General features: G+C 40.8%; 1 protein-coding gene and 1 pseudogene across 1 annotated transcript; both read right to left on the reverse strand.

Annotated features, from left to right (window-relative positions):
- Positions 1-442: 442 nt before the first annotated feature.
- On the reverse strand, positions 443-5,107 carry LOC123808293 (annotated as a pseudogene).
- Positions 5,108-16,529: 11,422 nt separating this feature from the next.
- Positions 16,530-22,485, reverse strand: LOC123811254 (double-headed protease inhibitor, submandibular gland-like). The gene is made up of 6 exons (XM_045827269.1): positions 22,314-22,485; positions 21,715-21,728; positions 21,062-21,186; positions 19,415-19,457; positions 18,038-18,144; positions 16,530-17,601 (listed from the first exon to the last, which is right to left on the reverse strand). The coding sequence occupies exons 1-6, from the start codon at positions 22,381-22,383 to the stop codon at positions 17,556-17,558; spliced, it is 405 nt and encodes a 134-aa protein (XP_045683225.1). The 5' UTR covers positions 22,384-22,485; the 3' UTR covers positions 16,530-17,555.
- Between the last annotated feature and the right edge of the window lie 3,282 nt (positions 22,486-25,767).

Consider the following 25,767-nt stretch of genomic DNA (forward strand, 5'->3'; position numbering starts at 1 on the left):
AATGAGTCTTGTTACCTTGTAGTGTGAGTCCTCCAGCTTTGTTCTTGCTCAAGATTTTCTTGTCTGTTCTTTATTCTTATTAGAGTTTCATACAAATGTGCAAGTTCTACTGTTAGTTTCTCTAAAAGTTATAAGTGATTTAAGTAAGATTTTATTGAATCTATAAAACAATTTATTTATTTTTTTGGAAGTCCACTTTCTTTCATGTACAAAAATGTATGAGTAGAAACAAAAGCAAGTTAAACATTATGGCATACGTTTACACCACTATCTAGTTCTTCATATCAACTTTACTACTCAAACATTGGAAAGCAAGTGGCAATTGAGGGATTGGGAAAGATAAACAACAACAACAAAAACATTTTCCTACTGTGTTTATTCTGGGCTGTGCAGAGCTGTGCTCGCAGAGACGGCTTCCATTACTTCTCCACTGTGCAGGAACTCAGTTGTGCGTAAAGTTGAACCTGCTCAAAAGCTGAGGGAGACTAGAAATGATGGGTTGCATCCTGGTGCGTCCTCAGACAATTCAAACCATGGCCCTGCTACCAGCTTGTAATTTTTAGGGACAGCAAACAACGCTTTCTCTTGAGGTTGAACCAAAAAATTCTCATGTGCCTTCAGTTTTTTTGCAGGAGTATATGGATACTGAGGAGGCTCAAAATTTGGTCCCCATCAGTTACTGATGCAGTTGTCCATGACCCAGTCTTGCAGGAGACGGCCTAGTATCTCCATCCTTAAGCAGTTTGGTCCTTCAACTTCATCTCCTGGATGAAGTTCACCACCAGGGAGTTTGAAGAAAGTCGTACCCAGCTGCAGCAGTAGCACAGGGGTAGCCGGTGCTCATGTACGATCAGAACCCCATCTGCAGTCCTCCTCATTCCAGTTCTATCAATTCTCCCTCGTGCGTTGAAATGTGGCTGCAACCGAGCTGTCCTTCTCACAAAGGGGCTCTTTGGTACAAAAGTAGAATTGGTGAGAGGGCACAGGTTGACTGTGCGCTCCAAGGGGAGGGGCTTGGTCTGCTGAATGTACCTGTTGCCCAACTGGTTGATATGGGGTGGCCAGCAGGTCTGCAAAGGACTGGGCGGCACCACGGACAGATGGACCAGCACTGGAGGCGAGCGGGGAGGAGGGGCAGGGAAGGAAAGGGAAGTCCCCCGATGCAGGCAGCGGTCCTCTGCGTCCCACTCAGCAGCCGCCACCCATCATTAAAAAGGGAGCGCAGGAGGAGGTGTACACACGCCGGAAGTGCATCCAGAACCTCCACCACAATTTAGAGGGAATGCACCCCTTCGTGCAACACTGAATTTTTTAACTGATGCATGGGTACATATTTCCATGTTTTAGGATTTTTAAAATATCTGGATTAATATTTTGTAACATTCAAGGTAGAGATTGTACATACCTTTTGTTAAAGTTGCTTTTCTGTATACATTTTATATTTTATATTCTAGGAAATAAAATTTTTAAAATAAATTTCATTTCAGTTTATTTATTGTACCCATTCACAATAAAATTTCTTCTTAATTTGCATATTGATCTATATTCTGTAAGCTCTCACTTCAAAAGTACCATGTACAGTATGATCCTATTTTTATGATGTCATTTATGTCCCATTCTCAATCCATGCACTTAGTCACTAAGAGAGATGGAGAGGAAGAGAAAGATTTCAGGGAAGATTTTCATCAAAATTTAATGACAGTAAGTCCTGGTTGTAATGTTTTGCATAATTTTATTTTTTAATTTAAATTTACTTTTCTTTTTTTTAAAATTCTTCTGAAAGAGTAGATATTACTTTTTCAAAGTAAAATAACATTGAAATACAAATTAAGTATAAAAATTAACCATGGTGTAGTTTTGTCTGACTGTTTGCATGTTATTTCAATGAACCTCTTTGGCTGCCTACACAGAATTTTTATTTGGAAAATATACTGTAAACAATTTACTCTGTCTCTTTCAATTGATTCACTTTCTTTGGGCAAAAAGCATCTAAAAAAAGAAAACAAGGGGCTTCACAGGATATATAACAGTAATGCTTAGCCCACCAGTTGGATGGAAACATTTCCCAGCTCTCATCCCGTGTGAGACCTGAGCAAGAGCTCAGCATGGGAGTGTTAGGAGATTCCATCTTCCTGACAAGAAGAAACATAACATCAGAAAGTGCCAAAATCTCTCTCTATCTTGAAATCTTCCCCCTTTGGGGTTCAGAAATGGGGATTCATAGTGGGCAATGAAAGAGGGTCCTCTGGCTTCTACTTAGGGTTTTCCCCATATGTTACTCACCAGGACGTCCCTACTTAAACTGTTTTTGGAGCTTCACTTCTTTAAAATCATGTATGTGTTATTATCATCGTCATTTTAAGTGATGAAAAATCCACAGCCCAGAGAGCATTAGAAACTTGTTCAAGATCACATTGTTGGTGTAGGAGAAATAGGCCCTACATCTGGTCAAAGTTATTGGTTTAAACAGCTGTGCTTTACTGCCATCTTGTGGGCAAATAGGGTTGGTTACAAGTCCTAGGAGAGCTCACCATGGTTGAAGTTGGGCTTCCAGGAGCGCTTACAGCACATGAATCAAGTGTCTTATAAGTCATACTAAGATGCTTGCATTATAACTCACAAAGGAGGGCACTATCAGATTATTTAAACAGATCCTATTTTAATGATACTATAATGGAGACAAGATTATGGTTGGGAGAATAAATGGAGGCTGAGATAACAGTTAGGAAGAATAATAACATTAAAGCATGGTGAAGACTTGGACTAAATCCATGTTAATGAGTTTAATTTATATTTAAGATAAAATAAGAACTTTATATAGAGAGAAATTATTGATATTAATTTTGAACAAAAAAGGACTCAGAGGGAATAGTGACATTGACTTTCATTAAATCAAAACACGCAGGAGCACATGTAGAAGGAAGACATAGGACTTATGTTTGTAGATTGATCTTAAAGATTCTGTGAGCCAATGAAGTTAACGTGTCTGGTATCTGATACTACAAGGCGGGCACGGTCTCATCATGGGGACACGTAGCTATACATATACAGGCAACAGAGTAATTACAATCATGAGTGGGGTTCTCAAACAGAGAAAGTAGGATGGAGGGAGAGAAAATAGCAATAAAAAAGCATGTGACTGATCAATAATTAGAAAACTAAAAATAAGGGGAACCAGACAGAGGAACTGCAAAATTCAAAACACCTTCTAAAGAGGGAGAGGGCGGGGGAGAGAGAGATGGAATAGGGGAGAGAGGAAGAGAAGGACGGAGGGAAAAGGAGAAAGAGACGGAGTGAGCGAGAGAGCGCACAGGCGGCGGTTGACAGAGCCCAGAACACTCGGAAGGAAGCTCCTGTTACGCTGGCTGTGGTAGGATGTGTGTAGACATGATCAGCTTTTAGGGGTCACTCTGAAAGGTAGAGAGTCTCGCATCTAGATAAATAGGCTAACCTATTTTCTTTCTTAGTCAATGTATGCAATCAAATGACAGACAAAAATATTAGTAGGAAAGTCCTTTTTCCTGTTGTGGCTAGCAAATTTAAGTAGTTATTATCTACTGAAAAAATTGCATTATTACAGAGCACAAGTCTTATCATCTGGAATTCTTAGAAAGTTAGAAGAATAACATTGTAACCTAGCCTAGACTTGAGCAGGTATTGGAGGAAACCATGACTGCCAGTGTCCCTTGGTATCCAGGGAAAGTGGGTTCCAGGCTACCCTGCTGACACTGAAGTCCGCAGACGCTCAGGTCCCTGACGTGAAATGGCATGTATTTGCATATAACCTACCCACATTATCCTGTGCACTTTAAAATATTTCTAGATTACATATAACACCTAACACAAGGTAAATACCATGTAAATAGCTGTTATACTGCATTGTTTAGGAAAACCATGGCAAGAAAAAATTATCTATACATGTTTGGCACAGAGGCAACCATCATAGGCCCAATTACATATTGTACACATCAACAACAATGTAACATTTAAAAAATATTTTTGATCTGTGGTTGTTGGTTGAATCATGAGTAATTATCCAACTACTACTGGGGATACCTGGGGATACAGAGGGCTGGACTGTACACTGACAGAATAAACATAAAGCTGCCTTTCACTTTCAGATAGTATGGAGTAAGAGAAACCAGATATTCCTCCTACCTGAAAAGACAACACAAATCAGATAAAAACTGTACAAAACCTTGGCACTAGATATCAGGCAATGAAAGACTGATGAGTAATTAGAGGTAAGGATGGTGAGATCTATGACTGGCCTTGGTTTCTGGGTGGTGAGAGATTTCAGAAACAAGAAAGAGGAATTCAGACGGAGCGGGTGGATTTTCTGAATTGAAGAGAGTGCTCAGAGGAGAGAGAGCACAGTGGCTCTAGTCTGCAGGATGACAGCACTGGAGAGCTGGACAGAAGGCTCCGCCGTTTACAGATCAGTGCTTGTGCATGAGGAAGCCACCCAAGGCCAAGAAAGAACCACAGGGGACGATCCGACATGACAGGGCCTGGATCTCATACAGAACCGGTATCCTATCGGCTAGACTAGCAAACACTGTAACTCATGGGGTACTGAGTAAGGTACTCAGAGGGTCTCTCCTCACTCACGAGGAATAATGGCCCACCTGATAAATGCCACACTGGTCTGACCTGACAAGACTTAAAAGCAGTCCTCCAGCAGATCGGACCATTTCCACGTAATTGGCTGTGTCTCAGAACAAAGCTTGAGAATTTCTAGAAACACAAAACTATTCAGAACCAAACAAGGTAAAATTCATACTGTCTGGCATCCTAAGATATGATCCATAAAGAGAAGAAAATCAAACAACCCAAACCAGCCTAGAATGGACAGATATTAGAACTAGTGGATCGAGTCATAAAATAATTATTAAAACTATATTCTAGTTATTTAAAAAGTTAGAAATATGGAAGATACAAATCAAACTTGTAGAGATGAAATTAAAAGGTTTGAAGTGAAATAAAATCGATTAATTACGGCAGAAGAAAGGATTTGTGAGCAGGAAGTGCAAGCCCTCACGGTGGACAACAGGCCTCCTTGGCGTTGCTGGGGATCCTGCTGGGCCAGGACTTGGAGAGAGGACATGCCGTAAAGAGAGGGGATATTTACTTTTCCCCAGAGCTTTTTGCTTTTCTTATTTTAAAGATGATAGACTAAAAGGTGTTTAATTTTTAGTGGAACCACGTGTCCACCATGCTATTGGCATGGCAACAAAGGTCAGAGAGCTAACGGGACATCTGAAGTCCCCGACTGCAGACGTACAGGACCTGGAGAGGCAGAAGCGGCTGTTTCCCAGGCCAGCAGGGAGCCAGCTGCTGCGGGGGAGAGAGCATGTTAGTATATACTGGTCGCCTGTCCAAATTAGAAAACAGACACACACTCACATGCATGTAACCCAAAGAAGAACATGTCCTTATGTGTCAGAGGTTAAAATTTGTCCACAGAATTGAAGAAAAGACTGAGGCCCACAGGGACATCCATGGATACCACGGACACAGGCCTCCTGCTGTGGAGAAGAGCAGAGCCAGCGGAGATGCTGGGCTGCGTTGACCTAAGGCAGACGTGTGCAAATGCCTCTGTCTCAGGGCCGAGTCTAAAAGTGAGGTTGTTCAATGAGGAGGTTGCAGAACGTGGGCAAAAGGCATGGCCAGGAAGTGCACGGTGCTTCCAGAGTTCCTGTTAGTTGGTTTTTGAAATGCCAAAGGAATATGGAAGAAAATTCTGTCATGTTTCTTGGAAGACGCCTGGGGCCTTTACAGAGGAGAACCCGCTGTTTACACTGTTTACAGTACCAGAGAGCTGATTGATCCCAGCGTCTCGGATCCTGGGCTCAAATGCTTAATTTGTTCTGCTTCTGAGACTTGAGACACGGACACAAAACCCAAGTGAAATCAGACTCTCAGAAAAGTTCATTAGGGAGAACAGGGAAGGCAGTGAGGGAGGAGACCCACAGAAGGGAGCTTCAGCTATCCTGTACAGGCTGCGGGGGGCCGGCTCGCCGGCACTAAGAACACATGCGAGGGGGAAAGGGGGACAGCCGGGTTGCAAGGGGAGAAGATCTCTCCTTTCTCACCCATGTCTGCTTGGCTGGCCTGCTCCATCATGTAGAAACCTAACTTTCCCATGCGATTTCCTGAGGAAAGAATAAGAATAAATATTTCATTAAACAATAGAACATCAGAGCCACCAATCTAGTTGAGAATTATCTACGGTCCGTATTTTATACCTGTGAAAATTAGAGCCAGAACAAAAGAGGGAATGGACTAAAGACAAAAGCCAGGTTATTAGATCCCTTACCTAGTTTTCCTTTCGTGATCCTAAGATAACACTGAAGATATTATTACCTATGCTACAATCTCTCTGAAAATAGGCTCCAGAGTCACTCCTGAGCTTGTGATAGATAGAGGAGGCATGTGAATCCTCATCTTATCTGTCAAACACTCTCACATTTAAGCTGAATTACTTATTGGGGGGGGGACAACCTGGGGTTTACACACTCCAGTCACTGCTCCTTGCACAAAATTACAAAATAATTGTTGGGTGAGGAGCTCCAGTCTGAAGTCATGGGGATAATTTTTCTCCCTGTGAGCTGTACTTGTTTCTACAGAGGTCAAACTTGAAGCCACTTTTCTGTATGATCTATGTATCTGATCACTGAGAATCATGTCAAAGGAACCTCCGTTTCAAGCAGATTCTGATGCAGAGGTTGAAGAGAGCTGAGAAGAGTCAAAACCACAGTTTGTCATAAAATCAAAGAATTTTAGGACTTGAGGAGTATTGAAGCTTCAAGTGAAAATCCATCAGCTGGCACTGGGGAAAGCAAGGGCTCAGAGAGAAGAAAGGCTTTGACGGACACCACTGGGCACAATGAGTGCGCTTTGTACCCGGATGGAGTTGGTATGACCACAGGCTCTTCTCAGGGGGCGCTGATCAGTTATCTGTGCAAACTGGAACCAATTCCTGGCCTCAAGGCTGATGCCCTTGGTAGAGAAGGTAGATAGTAATTCCTATGGGCTGAGCTTCTTTGTTATTCTCTTCCCACCCCTCCCCCTCCCTCCAAATAGTACTCACAAGCTTTCAATGCACAAGGTGCAGGGATTGTGATAAGTCACCATATTGGTGCCACAGATCGGTTGATAGATACGGATGCAGGGGTTCACTGTTACTCTGAACAAGCTGACATCTTCTTTCCTATATGGACATTTCACCTGAAATTGAGTTGGAAAGAATGATGTGATGAGATGCATGCTCCCAGCCAGGTAGCTCCCCTATGGACGTCATTAGGAAACTCTACACACAGCCAGGATCCTATCCAAGTCTCCCAGAAGCTCTCACAGCTCCCCGCTCCACAAAACAATGGAACCAGAACCTACATATATCCCCTCTGACAGCAACAGGAAATCTCCTGACAGTAAGAGAGAACAGAGGGCTGCTATGCTAGAGAGGGAAAAGGAAGAGTGGATAAATAAAATTTATCTGGGTCATTTAGCTTCTCTCGCAATCTCCTTTGTTCCCAGACTATCAGATCTGGCAATGTATTCTCACAGATTCTCTATGCCAACTCTGCTAAAGGAACTGAAGCCTGTAATTGGAGAAGATGCTTCACTGAAATCCATATGCCTTGACTTCAAATAGTTATCACACTTTTTATATTCACTCGCAAAATCCGCAAGCCGATTCTTAAAGCTGTGAACTATGGGGGTCATTGAGAACAACTCCTCGGTTTTGTAGCGAAAGCTGAAAACAAGAGGAGGGACATGTGTCATCAGGGATTGGAACCCCTGTCCACTTGCAAGGCTGGTGTCAGTGGTGGCTTGAGGCAGTGACTCTGGGACAATGGCTTGAGGCTGGTGTCTCAGGGGCTCTACGAGAGCCATAGATTAATTACCTCTGGTACAAGGTGGAACGGAATTTTGGCTTAGCATTTACAGAAAGAGGAATCATATGTGAGCATAGAAACTCTTCTTCCTTCCTTCCTTATCTACCCACCACCTCCACCCCGGCCAGGCCGCCGGCATCTGCCCCCTGCATCTGTCACCCAACTCCTTCCTCCACTTCCTCTTTTTCCCACGTCCTCTAGTTTCCATAGTTTAAACATCAACGGAATCATTTCATTCTGTTGATTATGATCCTTTGGTTGCACCTCATTTCACATTTAAAAAAACTGTTCTTAATATGGGATAGAAGACCCCATGTGATGTGGACCCTCCCAACACTTCCAGCCTTGCCTTATACCGCTTTGCTCTTTGCCTTTTTAGTTTGCTCCCTGCCCTCAAATGCTCCATGTTTCCTCCATCTAGGGCCTTATGGCTTGTCCTGAACACACCCCCTCAAACCTACTCTTTTTTCTCGGAATCTAAACTCATTTTACCTTCAGAACTCTGATTATAACCTACTGCCTCAGAGATACTTCTTAAAATACAATCCCAACCCTTCATTCTTTCTTTTTATACCTCTAACCAGTGTGTCGTAAAGCATTTGTGTAATGGTTTCACTAATTCCACACCCACAAAAGATTCTAAGTCCATAACGGCAAGGTCTGTGTCTGATTAGACTACCACTATGTGCCCAGCCCATATATTGACCCTTCATTGCATAAATATTTGTAACCTGAATGAGATATAAAATAGCTTAATATGGAGTAAGCAAAGAAAAAAAGCAAGAACAGCTAGCATCATTGTCTACAAGCATAGCTTCTTTTTTTTTTTCTCTTCTGAGAGAGAGTGCTCCCTGGGGGAGGGGCTCACCTCCTGCTGTGAGAGTAGCACCTGCTGCACCCTTCCCACTCCGGGCGCCCTGTCATCCAGGTGTTCAGTCGGTGACTCACGCAGGTAGCCTTCCTTCCCACTCTCCACCTGGGTGACTCCTCGAGGTCCCAGCTGAGGCATCCCCATGCCAGAGAGGCCATCACGAATCACATTGTTTATAGTAGTATCTCTACTCCTAATAGCTCTTCTCGATCATACCCTCCTACTTCTTGTGTGTATAGAATTTACTACAAATAACAATTGTCCCTTTCCTTTTTTTCTGGCTCTTTGGAAGCTTCATGAGAGAAGGGAATATGTCTGTTTTCCTCGCTGTTGCATAGCACAGAATGGAAGTAAATCTTCCCCAAAGAAAATAAGAATGAGTAAGATTCACTTAGGAGTTGGTGGGCAAGGGGAGAGCTGCTCCTGCGGGCAGCTTCGGAGAGGACGCTGCTAGGACTGAACTCTGAGGCCGGAGGATGACCTGGGACGTGTTCTGCAGAGTCTTGCTGGAGCTCCAGCCTCTAGCAGCTTCTGCACTCTGATCTGGGGGTCCCTTGATGGCCAGGTTCCCCTCAAAAGGCCTTTCTCACCAGTCAACTCATAAGTGACTTTTTTAAAGAAGTAAAACTCAAAATTTACAAATCTTGAGACAAAAATTTTAAACTGCAAAAACTCATAAAGTGAAGGAGTTTCTGCAGTTTAATCCACAAATCTACAATTAAAAAAAATAGTCATCTCTCATCACCTCGCTTATCAAATGTTCATTTTTCTCACAATGTATTTAATGCTCAGAAGAGACTGTAAACACAAGCTAAGGCTCTGTTCAGGGATTTCCCGTTCCTTCATATTTTCCTCAGTCCACGTCTCAGATACTTCCTCTTCACAACTCACAGAGGCATTCTTGCACGTCTCGGAGCATTTGGGAAAATTCCCTCCCCCAAACTGAGCTCCTTGAGAGCAAACACTGTGTTAGGCCCTAGTCTGTGGGCTCTTAAGACCCTGCCCTGCCCCCGGCCATCATCGGCACTCATGACAGTTCCCAGGTGCCGAGGAGGGTTCTGGGATGTACCTACGACCACAGCTCAGCTGGGCCCCCAGTTTGAAACACTTTCCTCTGGGCTCCCCTACCTGCAGGGTACCTGTCACAATCATACGATTGGTCTTCGAAGAATACTGCAGATGATTTTGCCATAGGGAGGCTCTGAAACAGCAATTCCAAAGAAAACTCCGATTAGGACCTTGGTCCTGGCAAACCTAAGGTAGAACATTACCTTAAATTTTCCACGTGGTGGCCACCATTGTTGAGGGCCTGAAACTAAAACCTAACTGAAGGTAGTTACAGAATCTAATGGCTGATAAATCATAGCTTAATATTTTGGCTGATTGATAATTCTTAATCTGGAATAAAAAAATTTCTAAATCATTATCAAGAAGACTTGCAATCATTAAAACATTTTTTCATTTTTCCTTGTATTCGATTATTTTTTTTCAATATGCTGAACAACCCTTCTTTTCTGGATAGGTAATCAGCAGGGGACTGTGGAGATGCATCTGTGGTCTCTTAACCCACCAGTCCAGTATATCAAATTACTTTCCGAAGAACAGTAACTAGCCTAGGCTTGAGCGGTCTCAGAACTTGCAGCCCATACATGAAAGAAATTCAGAAAGGCTAGAACTTTAAAGAGACCTTTTAACCCAATCCCCCTATTCCTTCCTATAAGAAAGGAAAAACCCTTGCTTATGAAATGCCCAGAAATTCATGGCAGATGTGTGAAAAATCAAGCCCTGTGGTCCTTGAGGCTAGGGGACATTATGACTCTCTACATGACTCTTCTCTAAAAGAGAATACAAAAGATAACAACCCATTCAAATACATGACAAAGTATTTTCAGCAGTTTTGACCTTCTGAGCTGCACTGTGGTGCAGGCAGGCTGCCAATCATGTTCCCATGTCTCCTCACTGAGTCAGCTAAGCTGCCTGGTCCCCATGAACTAAGTCTCATAATCTGCATTAATAGATGGAAAAACCAAGGTGCCTGCCCACTGGCCCAGCGCCTTTTTATTTTTTTTTACCACATCCCATTGCCTCTCTCTCTCTAGCTACAGATACCTATTGTAGATACAGTAAAACAGCACACTTAAATAAATAGAGTGTCAAAGCATTCGATTTCAGATCACAATGTTAGAGCCCACAAATCCACCCTGTGTGCCTGCCAGAACCAGCCAAATCACTCACCAGACGGTGACATCCAGTGGGTCAGGGGGAAGAACAAAAACGAGCAGAGTACTGGGAACGATGTAGCCATTTGTCCTCCGGGTGAGTTCTTAAAATGAGGCTCTGAGGTGCTGTCTCAGGACATTGCCCTGCAGTGCAATCACCAGAGCAGATATCAGCAGACTAGGAAGACCACCTTTGAAGCGGAGACCCCTCTCTAGTCTGCCCGTGGTGAATTCCGCAGACTGCACTTGGAATGCTTCATTCCACCCTTTCCTCAGAGCAAACGCCCAGGTCAGTCATAAATAGACGTGGAGATCCCAGTGGCAGATCTGTGACTACTCAGAAGACAGAAGGAAATCAGCAGCCACCCTTTGGGCATAATTGTATTATTTTAGTGCGGAGGTATTTTAGGTTGCTGTCTTGAAAAGGCAGCTCTTTACTGGAAGACTCACCCGATCTTTCCTTCCTTCCTTCCTTCCTTCCTTCCTTCCTTCCTTCCTTCCTTCCTTTCTTCCTTCCTTCCTTCCTTCCTTCCTTTCTTCTTTCTTTCTTTCTTTCTTTGAAGAATCTACGGAGAACATGATGAGGCTACTTGGAGCTTCTAGACAATAAGTGCTTCTCAACTGAGGAAGAGAGTCTGTACTTGTTCATGAAACAGAGACTGTCTCTTTGGATTAAGACAAAGATGTCTCATAGTATTCCAGGCATACTTGGTCATTCTGGGAATCTTCTGACTGGTAATGCTAGACTCTCTTGGGGCATTCTCAGAAAGTCCATAGGGAGAAAAACCATTTCCTATCACCTCACAGGGGCCCCAAAGCCATCTTCACCCAGACACAGAAAGGGAGGCAGTCATCAGTGAGCAAATCTTCCCTGCAGCAGCCTTTCCAACCCTGGAGAACGGTGTATGCAGGTCCCAGAGCCAGATCCAGGACCACACTGAACTCTCCCGTCTCCCTAGTCCTCCCTGTGTCCTTTAGGCCTTTACCTCTGCTCTGTAGCATATGGCAACAGGGGATTTACATCAACCTTCGCTGCTGTGCTGCAATGCCTCCTCAGCACTCCGCTCCCCGGGATGGTTGGAAGAGCTGCCTACCCTGCCTGCTCCTGAGTCAATGTAGGACACCACATTTTTGTTAGGTGCACCCCCATGTCCTCCTGACACCTTCCCCGGACTCCTTCGGGAACGGAGCAGCAACAGTGGAAGATCCGACTGCACTAACACACGATGCCGGATGCCCACGCCCCCTCTCATATATGCCCCAGTGGACGCACCTCAGAAAGAAAAGGAAGGGAGATGTGACATGCTTTTGTGGCTTTTGTGGCTGGTGACTCTCACTTAAGGAGCACCTTTTAGGGCCTTGGGAGGGGGCAGAGTAGCTGCGTGGGAGGAGAGCACTGAGGCGTTGTGTGCCGGACTGAGTGGACCTCGGGAGGCCCCACATTCAGATCCTGTCCCGCCAACCTCAGCAGGGGGCACAGGGGAAGAAAGCACAGAACTGCCTGGAAGACTTGGGGGTGCACGGAGTAGCCTGTGGCGGGCATTCCAAAGAGGAAACGGGCATGAGGAGACATACCACAGCAGGCAGGAGCACAGCAGAAAAAGCATAGCATGTTCCTCAGTGATAATTAGTACCTTGGGCCAGAATGCAAAATGTGGAAACAGCTGAGGAAGAGAGGAGGTCGCAGTGATGGGTGAAGTGATGAAGGCCTTTGGCAGCGGGTCCGGCTTTGTCCCTATATCAGTCCAGAGCCTTTGCAGCTGTGCACCAGGGGACAGATGTTTTCACAGCTGAGTTTCCCCCTGTTGCCTGCACTCCCTGCTTCTGTCTTCCTTTCTGTAAAGAACAGTTGTTCTTGCACCAAGGAAATACATGGTAACTTTAAAAAATAGGAAAATAAAGGAAACATGAAGATGTGAAATCTCAAAGCCCAGAGATAACTGTTAAGCATATATTGAATAATATAATTCCAGTTTAAAAGAAATATATATATATATTTGCACACGCTCATGAACACATATGTGTGTTCTTATTGTCATATTCAACACATTTTTTGTAGTACACATTGTTTTCTGTGTTTTACACTTAGAAATGTAATGTTTTCTTGATCTTTAAATATAGTCATCAAACATGAATTTAGATGCTTCATGCCATGTTTCATCACATATATGGACTATATTATATTAATATTCCTCCATTGTTGCTCAGTTAGATTAATTCCAATTTTCATTATTATTAACAATGCTGGAATCAACACATTTTTATTTACCTCAGTTAATTTAGCTCTTATTATTTCATTTTAATAAATGTCTAAAACCAAGACCCACGATCTTGGTGTATCAGGACAACACTCCAACCAACTGAACTCCCTGGGCAGGGCTCATGTTTAAACAGCTTGGAAAGCTGCCTGACCCAGATTACTCACCAATAAATGCTATTTATTTTGAATCTTTCTTTGCCACAGCAACTGACATGGGCCTTGTTGGCTCAGAGCCCCAGATTCAGAACATTACATAATATTCAAAGGAATAATGAGTGTGAAATTGCTTTCCACCAGAGAAAAAGTTACTTACTTTTTTTTTTGCTTTGCTTTGTCACATTTTATTAGCAGGGCATCACTGGTTAAGCGTGTTCCCATAGGCCTTCTATGGTCTTGAATTCTGATTTGTCAGGAGTCGTGTGCAACACTGGATGGAAACACAGCAGGGAAAAGGACTCACCCCCTCCGTGCCCTAATGGAGATTATACCCACAAGGGGAAAAATCATTAAACCAATAATTACCCATGGAAGGCAGACTTGAGGAAGGAGTTTCCAGTATTTAAGTTTTCTGAATCTTGTGGCATTCACGTATTAATCAAGGACCCTGTGTTTCTCACCTACCTTAGCATCAAAAAGTCAAACAATAGCCCAGACTGGCGTGGCTTAGTGGGTTGGGCAACGTTCGGCAAGGCAAAGGGTCACTCACAAGCTTGATTCCCAGTCAGGGCACATACGTGGGTTGCTCATTTGTTTCCAGGTTGGGGAGTTTATGGGAAGCAACCGATTGGTGTTTCTCTCTTACATTGATGTCTCTTTCCCTCCCTTCCCCTCTAATTAAATAAATAAATTTTTATGAAGGGAAAGTTGAACAATAAACTCCATGAATTCAGTATAGGCAAAAGAGAAGCAAAATGTCTTACCATAAAAGGAATTGCATATTATCACCATGTAGTTCTATTTAATATGTGCAAAAATAACAGACATGTCTGTAAACATCATAGGAAAGAAATATGGCTAACATATCTTTAGCTTTTCCAAACTCCCCCAATTGCAGTTGAACTAATATTGGGACAGGAGAATAAGTAAAATTAGGGGATCACAGGTTCCTGAGGGAACTGTTGGTCTACCGATTACGCCCACAGCTTGATTCCAAAAGTTACAACTTGGGGCTTTGATCCTAGATGTAAGGCTCCTATCCCTAGCTACAAAAAAAAAAAAAAAAAAATTAGTTGATATGTTACAATATCACTTCAAACCAACATTTTCCAAAACCATCTTCCCATTCTAGTCTAAAGCAGATTCTCATCACTTTTCAGGGATGCCAAAATCTTTCAAAGGATTTAAGCTAAGTTTCCATTGTTCTCTGGCAGAAAAGACAGTCCCGCCTCCACTGCCTGCCTGCAGCACTTTCACAGTCCAGCCCTCTCTTTGACCATCTCCACCCCAGTCCTGTGCATTCCCTCCTTTAGCTCCCCGAAGCTGTTTCTCCATCACCTAAGAGCCACCACACAAATGATCAGTCCTACCCCAGGATGTAGGATAAAGTCTTTCCCTTCTCAGGGATTGTATACAAGTTGATGCAGGGACAGCATCAACCATATCTGCATATTGTCTTGCTGTGTGTTTTTTTTTTTAATTTTTTAACTTTATTGGGGTAACATTGGTTTATAGCAATGTATCGTTTTCAGGTATACACCATTATAATTAGACATCTGTATGCTCTATTGCATGCTCACCACCCAAATTCTCGTTTCTTTCTAATAGCATATATCTGACTCCCTGTATCCACTTACTTGTGAACATTGGTCTCAAAGATGTTTTCGTGAATTTGACCCCAAGGCCAGGGAAACAAAAATAAAAATAAATGGGTGGGACTACATCAAATTAAAAAAGCTTCTGTAAAGCAAAAGAAACTATCAACAAAATATAAAAGCAGCCACCCAAATAGGCAACGTATTTGCAAATGATACTCCAGATAGAGGGCTAACATCCTGCCCTGTTCTTGAGCTTTGATTTGGGTAACAGAATTACTGACCCGTCCTTTACATGGTCAGAGATCAAGCCAACTAGCAAGTGAGCTTTTCCATGTGCTCACTCCCCTGCAAAATAGTAGCTGATGCATATATGTCCACAAGAGGTGTAGAGATCAATGAATTTATGGAAGATTGCAGCACCCCCACAGAGCGCCCTTGACTGTGGGTGGTCCTTGGCACACAGTAGATTACTAATGGGTCTGTAAGTGTGTTCAAGATGAATCCAATAGAGATTACTAATGTGCTGAAGGTTAATCCAATAAAAGTTGATTTTAGATATTGTTAATAAGTATATTTCAACAATTTAGAGGATGTTTTTGCAAGAAGGAGATATTTAAAAGGGAGTATTTGCATACATTTTACACACATGTATTTTCAATAATGAGAAAAGTATTTTCTTAAAAAAGAGTACAAACCCAAATTATAGGCTCAAAAGTTTAGAGACTATTGACTGTCTTAATGTTTTAAATTTTTATTTATGCCTATATGGCTTTATATTTTAATAATGTGCCTAAAATTTGTCTTTTCTTCCTCTCTAGATTTGTTATCTCAGCAGATGAATGTTTGCAATGATAACTTATATGTACTATATTTAAATATACTTTATTTATATATTTGTATATCTAAAATGTATCAATTAATTTATATTATATATTATAGAGTAAGCTTACTTATATAAATTATGTTTTAAATGTATATAATTATGCAATAATTACATAATTTTCTTTTTAATCTATACATTTAAAAAGTGAGTTTATTTACATAAACCATTTTTGTCTAAAGACATTTTTCCAAGCACTTAAAACAATATTTTTCTAAAAATAGAGTAGCTATTCTATTCACTTAATAACACCACATCTTTATTACTATCTTTAGCAACATATAATTGCTATCTTTATTTTGCTTACTGTTTTTGACTTGGAAAGTGTTTTGCTTTATATGAACCTTAAATCTCTACTTTCTTAAAGCCTATAAAAAGTATTCTGTGATTATAATTTTTTAAAGATTTTATTTATTAAATTTTAGACAGAGGGAGAGGGAGGAAGAAAGAGATAGAAACATCAATGTGTGGTTGCCTTGCATGTGCCCCGCACTGGGGACCTGGCTGCAACCCTGGCATGGGCCCTGACTGGGAATCAAACTGATGACCCTCTGGTTCACAGGCTGGCACTCAATCCACTGAACCACACCAACCAGGGCTGATTATAAATTATTTTATTTATACCATATGCATATTATTAAATCAAACATCACAAATAGGAAGACTTGATTAAATGAAAAATAGAATTATAAGTTATGTTTGATTTTTTAGTCTAATATAGGCATCAGATTTCACTTTACTTGTCAATTTTGTCTTGGTTGCTGTTATGCGTTGAATTAGGCCCCAAAATGCATAAGTTCAGATTCCGACCCTCTAGTTCCTCAGAACGTGACTGTTTTTGGAGATAGGATCTTTAAAGAGGAACTGGAGGTTAAATGTAGTCATTGATTGGCCCTTAATCCTGTATGACTGGTATCTTATAAGAAGAGGAGATTAGGAACCAGACAGGCACAGAGGAGGAACCCTGTGGAGCTGCGGGAGAGAGCTTTCTCCGAGCAGCAGCGAGGCCTCCAGAGAAATCCAGGTCTGACTCCCCATCTGTCCCAACTACCCTGTATTTTCCTCAGTTTTTTTTGTAGTGACTTCAATATTTAATCAGATCATACTGTTTTTAATCTCTTCCCCAACATGATCAACAGGATCTTTTGCTGATGCCCATATGTCGCTCAGTCCCCTTTAAATGGTAGCGCCTAAAGTATGTATGTTATTTTTGGTCTGTTCTGATTAGTTGATAGTATTGTGAATTCTCACTTTATCTTCCTCCAAATCTGAGTTTGCCTCTTTTCATTAGTGTAGCAAAAGATAACATAAGACTAACGGTCAGGTGAGACCCACCCACTGACACGTGCTTTACCTAAAAAATTTGAGTCATTTTAAAATGGGAGGCTATGAGCATGAGCATATTCTTCGCTCATCAGAATGCGCATAATCTCTTCAGTTCCCAGCTTCAGTAGGTGTAGAGGAAATATTTCGGTGTGACTTATAGTTCAGGAAAATGACCATAGATATTCTCCTTACGAATCATAGAGATGAGCCAGGCAGTTTTTTGCTGGGATTCTTTTATTGAAGAATCAAACCCATGTGTTTGCTCCCAGAGCCAACCCGGAGAAACTGGCTCTTTATGTGGAATCCGCTAAAGGAGACTCGGTGCCCGGGAGCATCCAGGAGACTCAGCATGATCCGTAATTTGCCAAATAGAGTGCACCACGGCTCTTCCTACAAGAGAAATCATTTGGAGACCTTCAATAAAAGTTTCATATCTTTAGGTCAAACCAGTCCCATAAGAACACAGCATGAAAGGTGAGCGAAACCATAAAACTTCAGCGAGGTGAGTAAAAAAAATTTCAATGTGCTCATAAAAACCAGTGCCAGGAGCCAGCAAAAATCTGTACATTTCTCTTTTATCTGTCGCTACAAAATAGTGTAACAAGTCTCATTTTTCTATCTTCCCTATCTTCCTACTATTCACTTTCTTTCTATTTTCCTCTCTTTTTCCCTCCTCGTACTTCTTCTTGTAAAACATTATGAGTATCAGTGAACCATCTCACTCTTATGCTTCATAACAGCATTCAGCTTATTCGGTAGCTGAGATGGTTTCTGGCTCTGTGAGAAAGGCTATTTCTGCAAATAATACATTGAATTCAGCACTTACGCCACAGCGTTGCAAAACAGACATCTGTTGCCATACACTTTTCCATCAGATCCACAGTGAGGTCTGTACTCCATGGTGCAGAAAGAAGATTGCCCGGTGCACTGAATCTGTCCATGTCCAAAAAAGAAAGAAAAAGAAAAGAAAAAGAAAAGAAAAGGAAAAAAAGAGAGAAATAACAATTTCAGATCATTAAATCATAAAAAAGAAAACTGCTTAAATACCTCAGGGATTATTTAGTCCAAAAATCTCATACGCAAAAAGACATATTCTCTGCAGTTTACATCATCTGACCCAACAATGGTGAGCCTATCATCACAGCAAAGCATAGCTCAGCTCAAGATCAATGCTTCCGTCTCTCTCTCATGCTCTACTTTTGAGTGACAGTTACATCCTGTGGATTCTATCTTGTACTTCATATCCAAATTAGTTCCCTCCACACCATACTGTCATTCACCTTATTCAGGCCTCAGTAGGTCTTGCCTACACATTTGCAATTTGCCAATTTATTGCCCAGCCTCCATGCATTATCTCAGACTCCAGTCACCCTCCCCACTGAGGCCAGAGTGATTTTTTTTTACAAATCAAATTAGATCTTGTTCTTCACTTATTTAACTCATTCCCCATTCAACAGAAAGCATCCTCATGACCTGTGCCTATGTCTCCAGGCTCTTCTGCTCTGCCTCCCATGTTAGGCAATTCCAGGACTGAGTTCCATGGGTGTTTCCTGCCCCTGACCACCCCTGGGCCTGGGCAGATGGTGTTTTTCCTATTTTACATGGCCTTACCTGCTTTATCCATCAAACTAACTCCTATTTCTCCTTAAAAGTCAGGTCAACTACTTTGATAAGTTTCATGATGACATTTCTCTCTCTCACCCATCAAACTGGGTTAGGCGCCCCTTCTTAAAATGAACTGTCTTTTACATGTTTACAGTCTTATATTGTTTCAAAGTTTATTCTAATCATTGACATCCACTCACATAGCTCTTTACCCCTAAATTGTCTCTATATTTGTTCTTGAATTTTTGTGTGTGTGCTTTTAAGAAAATAACTTCCTTTATCATTATGAGGGTGGCCTTGAATCCCTACTTCCTTTGAAATCCTCTTCTTAACCTGCTAATTAGTAGCAGTGTTAGAAAATAACCACATATACACCCACCTGCCCCAATTAAGGGCTCTGAGTAAAGTTTCTGAAGTTTTCCTTTGGGTCAATATATCAGCCAATACTTCAGGTCATCTCTTTAGGCTGGTCAGATGTCTTTATACATAGTCATGAATAATTTTAAATTACATGCTCTAAAATACTTTTTCGGTATGAAATTAAGGAATTAGTGTAACATTTTACATAAGAATAAATACAATTCCTGCCTATACTTACACATTCCCCATCATGAAGTTTCCTGAGTTCAAGTCCTCTTTCTCTGGAAGAGAAAGTTTTAGTGAGTGAGTAATGCAGCTGCTTGATATTTCGGAAATACAGAATAAAATACAGCCATGTGTCATTCTGTGTTGTCTCACCGCGACTAAGAATGAGGAGTTTGGTTAATATTCTATTCCAGTTGGCTAATATTGACCATACATTTGATAGGTGATCATTTTGCAAGCAAATAGAAACATAACAAAATAGATCAACACTGAAAGGAGATTGGGCATTTTAAAAAATAGTTCATGGCTGTTCAGATCAAAAAGGAATGATATAGTGTGAAACATTTTTGCAATTAAAAAAAGGGAAATAAGCTCTAATCCATCTCTGGCATTAACAGTGTGGTAATTTTGTTCTAGTTACTTCTCCTTTCTGAGTATTAGATCCCTGACTTTTAAAAAGAGGATATAAGAAAATATAATCAGTGAGAACCCATAGACCTTTAAACTCTTATGGTTTTAGTACTGTATGAGTTTGCATAGCCTAGAGACTTTATTCTGAATAACAATGGATATTACACTTGACTGTAAATTTCAGAACAGCTAGAAAAAGAACTCAGCTAAGAAAAGAAAAGAAAGAAAAGAAAAGAAAAGAGAAAAGAAAAGAGAGAAGGAGACAAATGATGACAAGAAAAATGAGCTCATTTCTATGTACATTCACTAGGTGTCTGCTGTTTAGCTAAGATTTGACATGTTTTATCACAACGAATTCTAAGCACTGTTCTAATTTCTGTCTCACAGATGAGAAGACCAAAGTGTGTAGTGGACTAGGTATTTGCCTTCAGTCACAGATCTACTAAATGCAGTTTGAATTCTAACCCAGATGTCAGACACCCATGCCCATGATTTGAACCACTAATCATAAAATAGTGAATTCAAATTGCTGGAATGGCTGGTAATAACCATTCTTCCATTCTCCTGAGATGAGAAGCTGAGATGTTTCCAGTGAGGAGTTAATATTTAATGTGTGGGGCTGGTGGTGATGGGGATTCCAACTGGTTCCAACTACTCATTTGTACGGTCACTCTCTTCCCCAGACTTTTTCAGGCAGCCACAAGAAGCAATATGAAAGTTCTCTGGGATATGAAAGAGAGATCAAAGTCTTGTAATAGTGTCCGTGGCTAACAGCCTAAATAAAGATAGCTGTCTTCTGAGTTCCTATTATGCAATAAGAATAATATAACACAGGGCATTCATATAACTTTGATCAAGATACATGTTCTGCCTGAGACCAGTCTCCCTCAGTGTAATGTGGAAACAAAAATGTGTACATGTTAGCAGCTAGTGCCCAAGGGATACTGTACAATATGAATGGGAATTTCACTGCATAGTTATATATATGTATATATATAAGGTATATACATATACACACATATATATACATATATGTAGATACAGAGTATATACATATGTATAGCTAAAGATATATATATACCCTTAGAGATATAACTAATTTTTTTATTTTAACAAAGCAATGCCCAAAGAGTATTGACAACAGGTAGGATTTGTCAAACTGTTTTTAAAAGCCAAGCAGATTTTGACCAATGTGGACTTTGTGATCTTTAAAAGGAAGGGAGGGCTCCAAACTGAACGTCATACTTACTGTTGCATCATACAAAACATGCATTCATTACTGTAAATTTTATCATCTGAGCCACACATTGGTTTATATATCCTTGAGCATGCAACCTTGGCGCCTTTTGCTGCCGAGTATTGGGAGCAGTCCACCTGTAAATTGGAAGAAAAATTGATACCCTACATTTTCTTCAATTCTATAGTAATTCTCACTTCGAAAAGGAGAGAGAAGAGAGTGGAAAGAGTGCTAGCCTCTTCAAATTTTCTGCAAACATGTCTAGAAGATCTTCTATGGACCAGGTGCTGTGCTACAAAAATTAATCAGACCTAGAACATTCCTTAAGGAAAATAAGAATTGGCTGTTTAAGAAGGAAATAGTAATCTTCCCTTTTAGGGTTATAATGCAAGTCCAAAGGGATAATGAATGTGAAAAATAATCAGAAAAGTTTAAATACTACCCCAAAGTAAAATTTAGTTTATGTGCTGCTTCTATTTTGCAAGGAGATTCCTTTTGCAACCTTTAAAAGAAATACCACAGAGACAAGAAAAGTAGGAACAATATGAACCTCTGAGGAATTACTTCAGTCCAACAGGAGCCAGTCTGACTACTTCCCTGGCTCCAGTGGCACATTGGCTCTGATTCCATTTTCACAAAGACCACACAGAGAAGGGTGTACTCACCTGTGTTCCTCTTGCTTGATTTCCGGAAGAGAGTGGAATGAGATGCAGTTGGAGAGAAGGCATAGGAGAAAGAGCAAATTCCACAGTTAGAAATGCAAAGCTAAATTCATCGTTCACAGTACCTAAAACCATTTCCCAACATCCTTTGCCTAGGCCAGACCTAGGAGAGGTCACTTCTTTACTCAGGATCAACTTAGAGTGAAGACAGAGGTGTACATGATCTCTGGGGAGAAACATCTCTGGGGACATCTCTGGTCGTTGGAGGAAGGGCTGTCCCGGGTATCCAAGAGTTCCTGTGGGCATGCCTAGGGTAGGGTTGGATGATGATCTCACAGTTGCGTAAGTGGTTTCTGAAAGGGCAAGTCAGAATCCTGAGGGATCCTGATCAGGAACTGAGTGAAGAGCCTGCAATCCTTTTATTCTTTTACATCTCTCTTCCTCTTCCTGAAAGTCTGACCCATCCCCACTTTGTCAGTCAGGTCAATCCAAGTAAATGCCTTCTAAATTTTCTTCTGACTTTAGCATTCTGTAATTACTAAGAGCTGAATACATTGCAGTTAACATAAAGGCATGAGTATTTAAAAGGAATCTTAACTCACCAAGTGGAGAGACAGCCCATGTGGTGGCTGCTAGAGCAAGAATGGCAAAAGCAGTGATGGTCTTCATCATGGTGATGAACAAGGATACTCACGATACGCTGCTCTGAGGCAACACGTCCAGAGAGAGAGACAGAGGGAGAATGGTCTGCCTAATGCACACAGATATATATAGTGCACATATGAGGGCAGAGTCCCACCTTCATTAAAAATTGACCTTTTTAATGACTGGCTGTTTACCCAAGCTAGGGCATTTTTTTCATTTGTCAAGGAAAGCTTCCTTATTATCTTGATTTATAGAGAGTTGGAACACTTAACGCCCTGTAACTCATCTACCAAAAGGTGTTTTGCGTAATAATCCTTTGATTACTCAGCAAATACAATGGCATAGTTATATTTGAGAATAAATAAACCATAGATGCAATAGAAATAAAATTAAAGTGACATGTGTCAAGTTAGCAGTGAGATCCCTCAATTCAGCCCCTGATTCATCACTAACATTTTCAGAAAAATAAGAGATACTTCATAAAATGACATGTGTAAAGGGTATAAGTTTGCATGGTGACAGATAACTATTGAAATTAGTGGTGTGATTATATTGTAAGGTATGAAAATGTCAAATCACTATATTACATACCTGAAACTAATATAACTAATATAATATATACCAGTTATACTTAAATGATTTTTTTAAAGGTTAGATTGGATGTAAGAAAGTTGAAATACAGAAAGTAAAAGCAAGGAGAACATTTCTTTTAAATGTACAGTAGTAGATAATGTGAATAGTGAGCACTGTAACACCTTGCTTTTCTAGAGTATGAAGATACTTTACTTCTATGAAGTCTTGTTAAATGATTAAACTGGTAAATTATGTAGACCAGTATTATTGCTACTTAGCAGATGGGACAAAACTCAGAAAGATTAAATTAATTCTATTTAGTCCCATAGGTCAGAGTGGGGACAGCTAGTTTTACAAAATCCTAACCCTTTATTTCTCTCCTAAAATACCTTTTTTCCTATATTAAGATACATTATTTAATAAATAAAATGGGCATTTATAATGAAAGTTCTGGTTTTAGCATACTGTCTCATGCTTCTTAAGAGTATAACCATGATATTCTGTTTAACACAATCCCCTGTCTATCCAAAATAACCAATATTTTTTTGAATAATACAGACCACATGACTCCCAGTTACTTAACACTTTCATCCCTATTATCTCATGTGGTCCTCACACCAGCTTTTCAGAAGATAGAGTTGAAACAAAGCTAATTCATAAAGGAGAAACTCAAAGACTGGAGAAGTTAAGCAAATTCCCCAAAGCAGACAGCTACCAAGTGATAGAATCTTGACCAAAACTAGATCTCCTAATTTCAGATGCTATGACCTACCACTAACGCCCTGCATTTGTTCCAGTCTTTTAAGGAGTGTTTCTCTCACTCATACTTTCCATTTTCCAATACTACCTCTCTCCCTCAGGTAGAGTTGCATAATTTTAGTTTACACCATTGTGAAATTTGAATACTTATACCTCACCCATATTTCAAGGCTGCATCAATGTTTGAAATCTACATAATACAAGAAATGCTCTCCAGAAGATTTTCTGAATAGGATGATCTTCCCAAGTTAGAGCAAAGCATCCCAATGGACGGACCATTTCTCAGTAGATAGAAATAAGGACAATGGCTCAGAGGATGTTAGAGCAGGTGGCCCCCTGAACAAGCACATGGGTCTGTGGTTTTCAAACTTTTCACTGTTGTTTTTTAATTAAGAAATGGAACATGTTTTTCTTCCCAAATGTCATTTTATGGGGCCACTAATAAATGACACAGATATTTTTAAAGGCAGTAACTTGAACAGAAGCAGGACAGAGCTCAAGAGTACTTGCATTTTCATCACAAACTTCAAGGTTCCATGTCAATCCTTTCGAGAACTTCCAATCAAAACTTAAAAAAAGAGAAGGAAAGGAAAGGGTGTGAGGACACTCAGTGAATCAGATCCCCTGAAACTGGTACAAGATTCTTTCTTCTTTGTCATATATTCTCATACCACCACCCAGCCCTGTGTCATCAACATGAGATTTCTGCCTCTAATACTTTCCTAAAGAAGGTGATGCAGGACCTGCCTTTTGGGTCCTAGACTGAGTTCTCCATTTCTTGCTGGACATAACTTTCTGGACACCCTATAAAACCTTCAAGGTCAACATGTTCCCCAAAAACCTTGATGCCAAACCCCATTTTTAGTGGCTTCTCTTCCATTTCACTCTGCTATTTGTTAGCAGTAACCCAATCCAGGAAAATTTAGGAATCTTCATGTCTTCTCTAATTTTCGCATTTACATCTAATCTCTCACCAACCAGGTCTTAATATGTGTGTGCCTTCCTCTGCAGGGAAAATATGTCTTGTATATTTTGTTGTCTTCTTTTTATAATTCATAGTCCAAGAATATGGTCTGGAAATCTACCTCCCATGTTCCTCCCTTTTTGGAAATTCTCATAGACAGGACAGATAAATCAATCCCATCAGCAAACTCTAACAAGACTGAGTTTTTCTTTCTTCCTCTTGCCACCTATTCAGTAATTATCTAAGGATTTAAAAACAGCATGGAGAATTATGTGAATTCAGCATCATTACAATACATTGCCCAAATTGAAAGTCATTTCAAAGGATCCACACCCATTTCTATTACCAGTTGCTTAACAGGCTCAGGGGTTTTGCTTCAAGCAAATTGATTCGCTGTGGCTCTAGTTCAGCCAGCCTTTGATGTGGGCGTGTACTGGCATGACTCCCTAGTCATCCCCAATATTGTCCCATGCAGAGTGGGTGTGAGTTTTGATCAATAAATGCAGGTGTACCAAATTATTTAGTCTTTTTGGCACAATTACATTTTATTTGCTCCCTACCCCCTATTCTGCCTGGGTTTGGGAAGATTTGGTCCCATTTGTTACTGGAATTGATGAGGATCTAAGATGCTGAAGCCATGCTCAGAAAAATGAGAGCAGGCCCTCTGGTCTGGACACTCTTTCTGGCTGCCTGCACCGTGATGGTCCACGCTGGCCACAGACGGTTTCCTTTACTGAGGTTGCTCCCTGATTCTATGCCACACGTGAGACAGGGCTGGCTTTGAGCTCGAGTCCCTAAATCTAGGGTTTGTGAGACACTTGTTTTAGTCACACACTCGAGAGTCTTCTGCCTTTTCAGGTTGCTGTCCAGCAGCAGTCCCTTTCAATTTTCTTGAAAATTTTATTCCTTCTGTTTTGTATACTTTCTAAGTATTCCAGCCACAAAGTGTAATTTCTTGCCTATAATGTTTGTCTGCTTTTGTCCAGCTTACCTCAAACATCCTACACCTCTTTTTCTGCTAGTTTTGTGATAGAGGGACGGAAAGATAGAAGGGAGACTAAATAATAGCTTTTAAATACTGCTTTCATTGTTGACGCTGTGTTATTATTTCTTGT

The sequence above is a fragment of the Phyllostomus hastatus genome, unplaced genomic scaffold (genome assembly GCF_019186645.2).
Source record: "Phyllostomus hastatus isolate PE091 unplaced genomic scaffold, TTU_PhHast_1.1 phas_contig_150, whole genome shotgun sequence".
In the NCBI taxonomy this organism is placed as follows: Eukaryota; Metazoa; Chordata; class Mammalia; order Chiroptera; family Phyllostomidae; genus Phyllostomus; species Phyllostomus hastatus.

Coding starts and splice junctions, on each gene's coding strand:
- LOC123811254 (XM_045827269.1), bottom strand. CDS start 22,383: ATGATGAAGACCATCACTGCTTTTGCCATTCTTGCTCTAGCAGCCACC. Junction 18,145..19,414: donor AACTTCATGATGGGGAATGT/GTAAGTATAGGC, acceptor GGACATGGACAG/ATTCAGTGCACCGGGCAATC. Junction 17,602..18,037: donor CTGTTTTGCAACGCTGTGGC/GTAAGTGCTGAA, acceptor TTTCTCTTGTAG/GAAGAGCCGTGGTGCACTCT.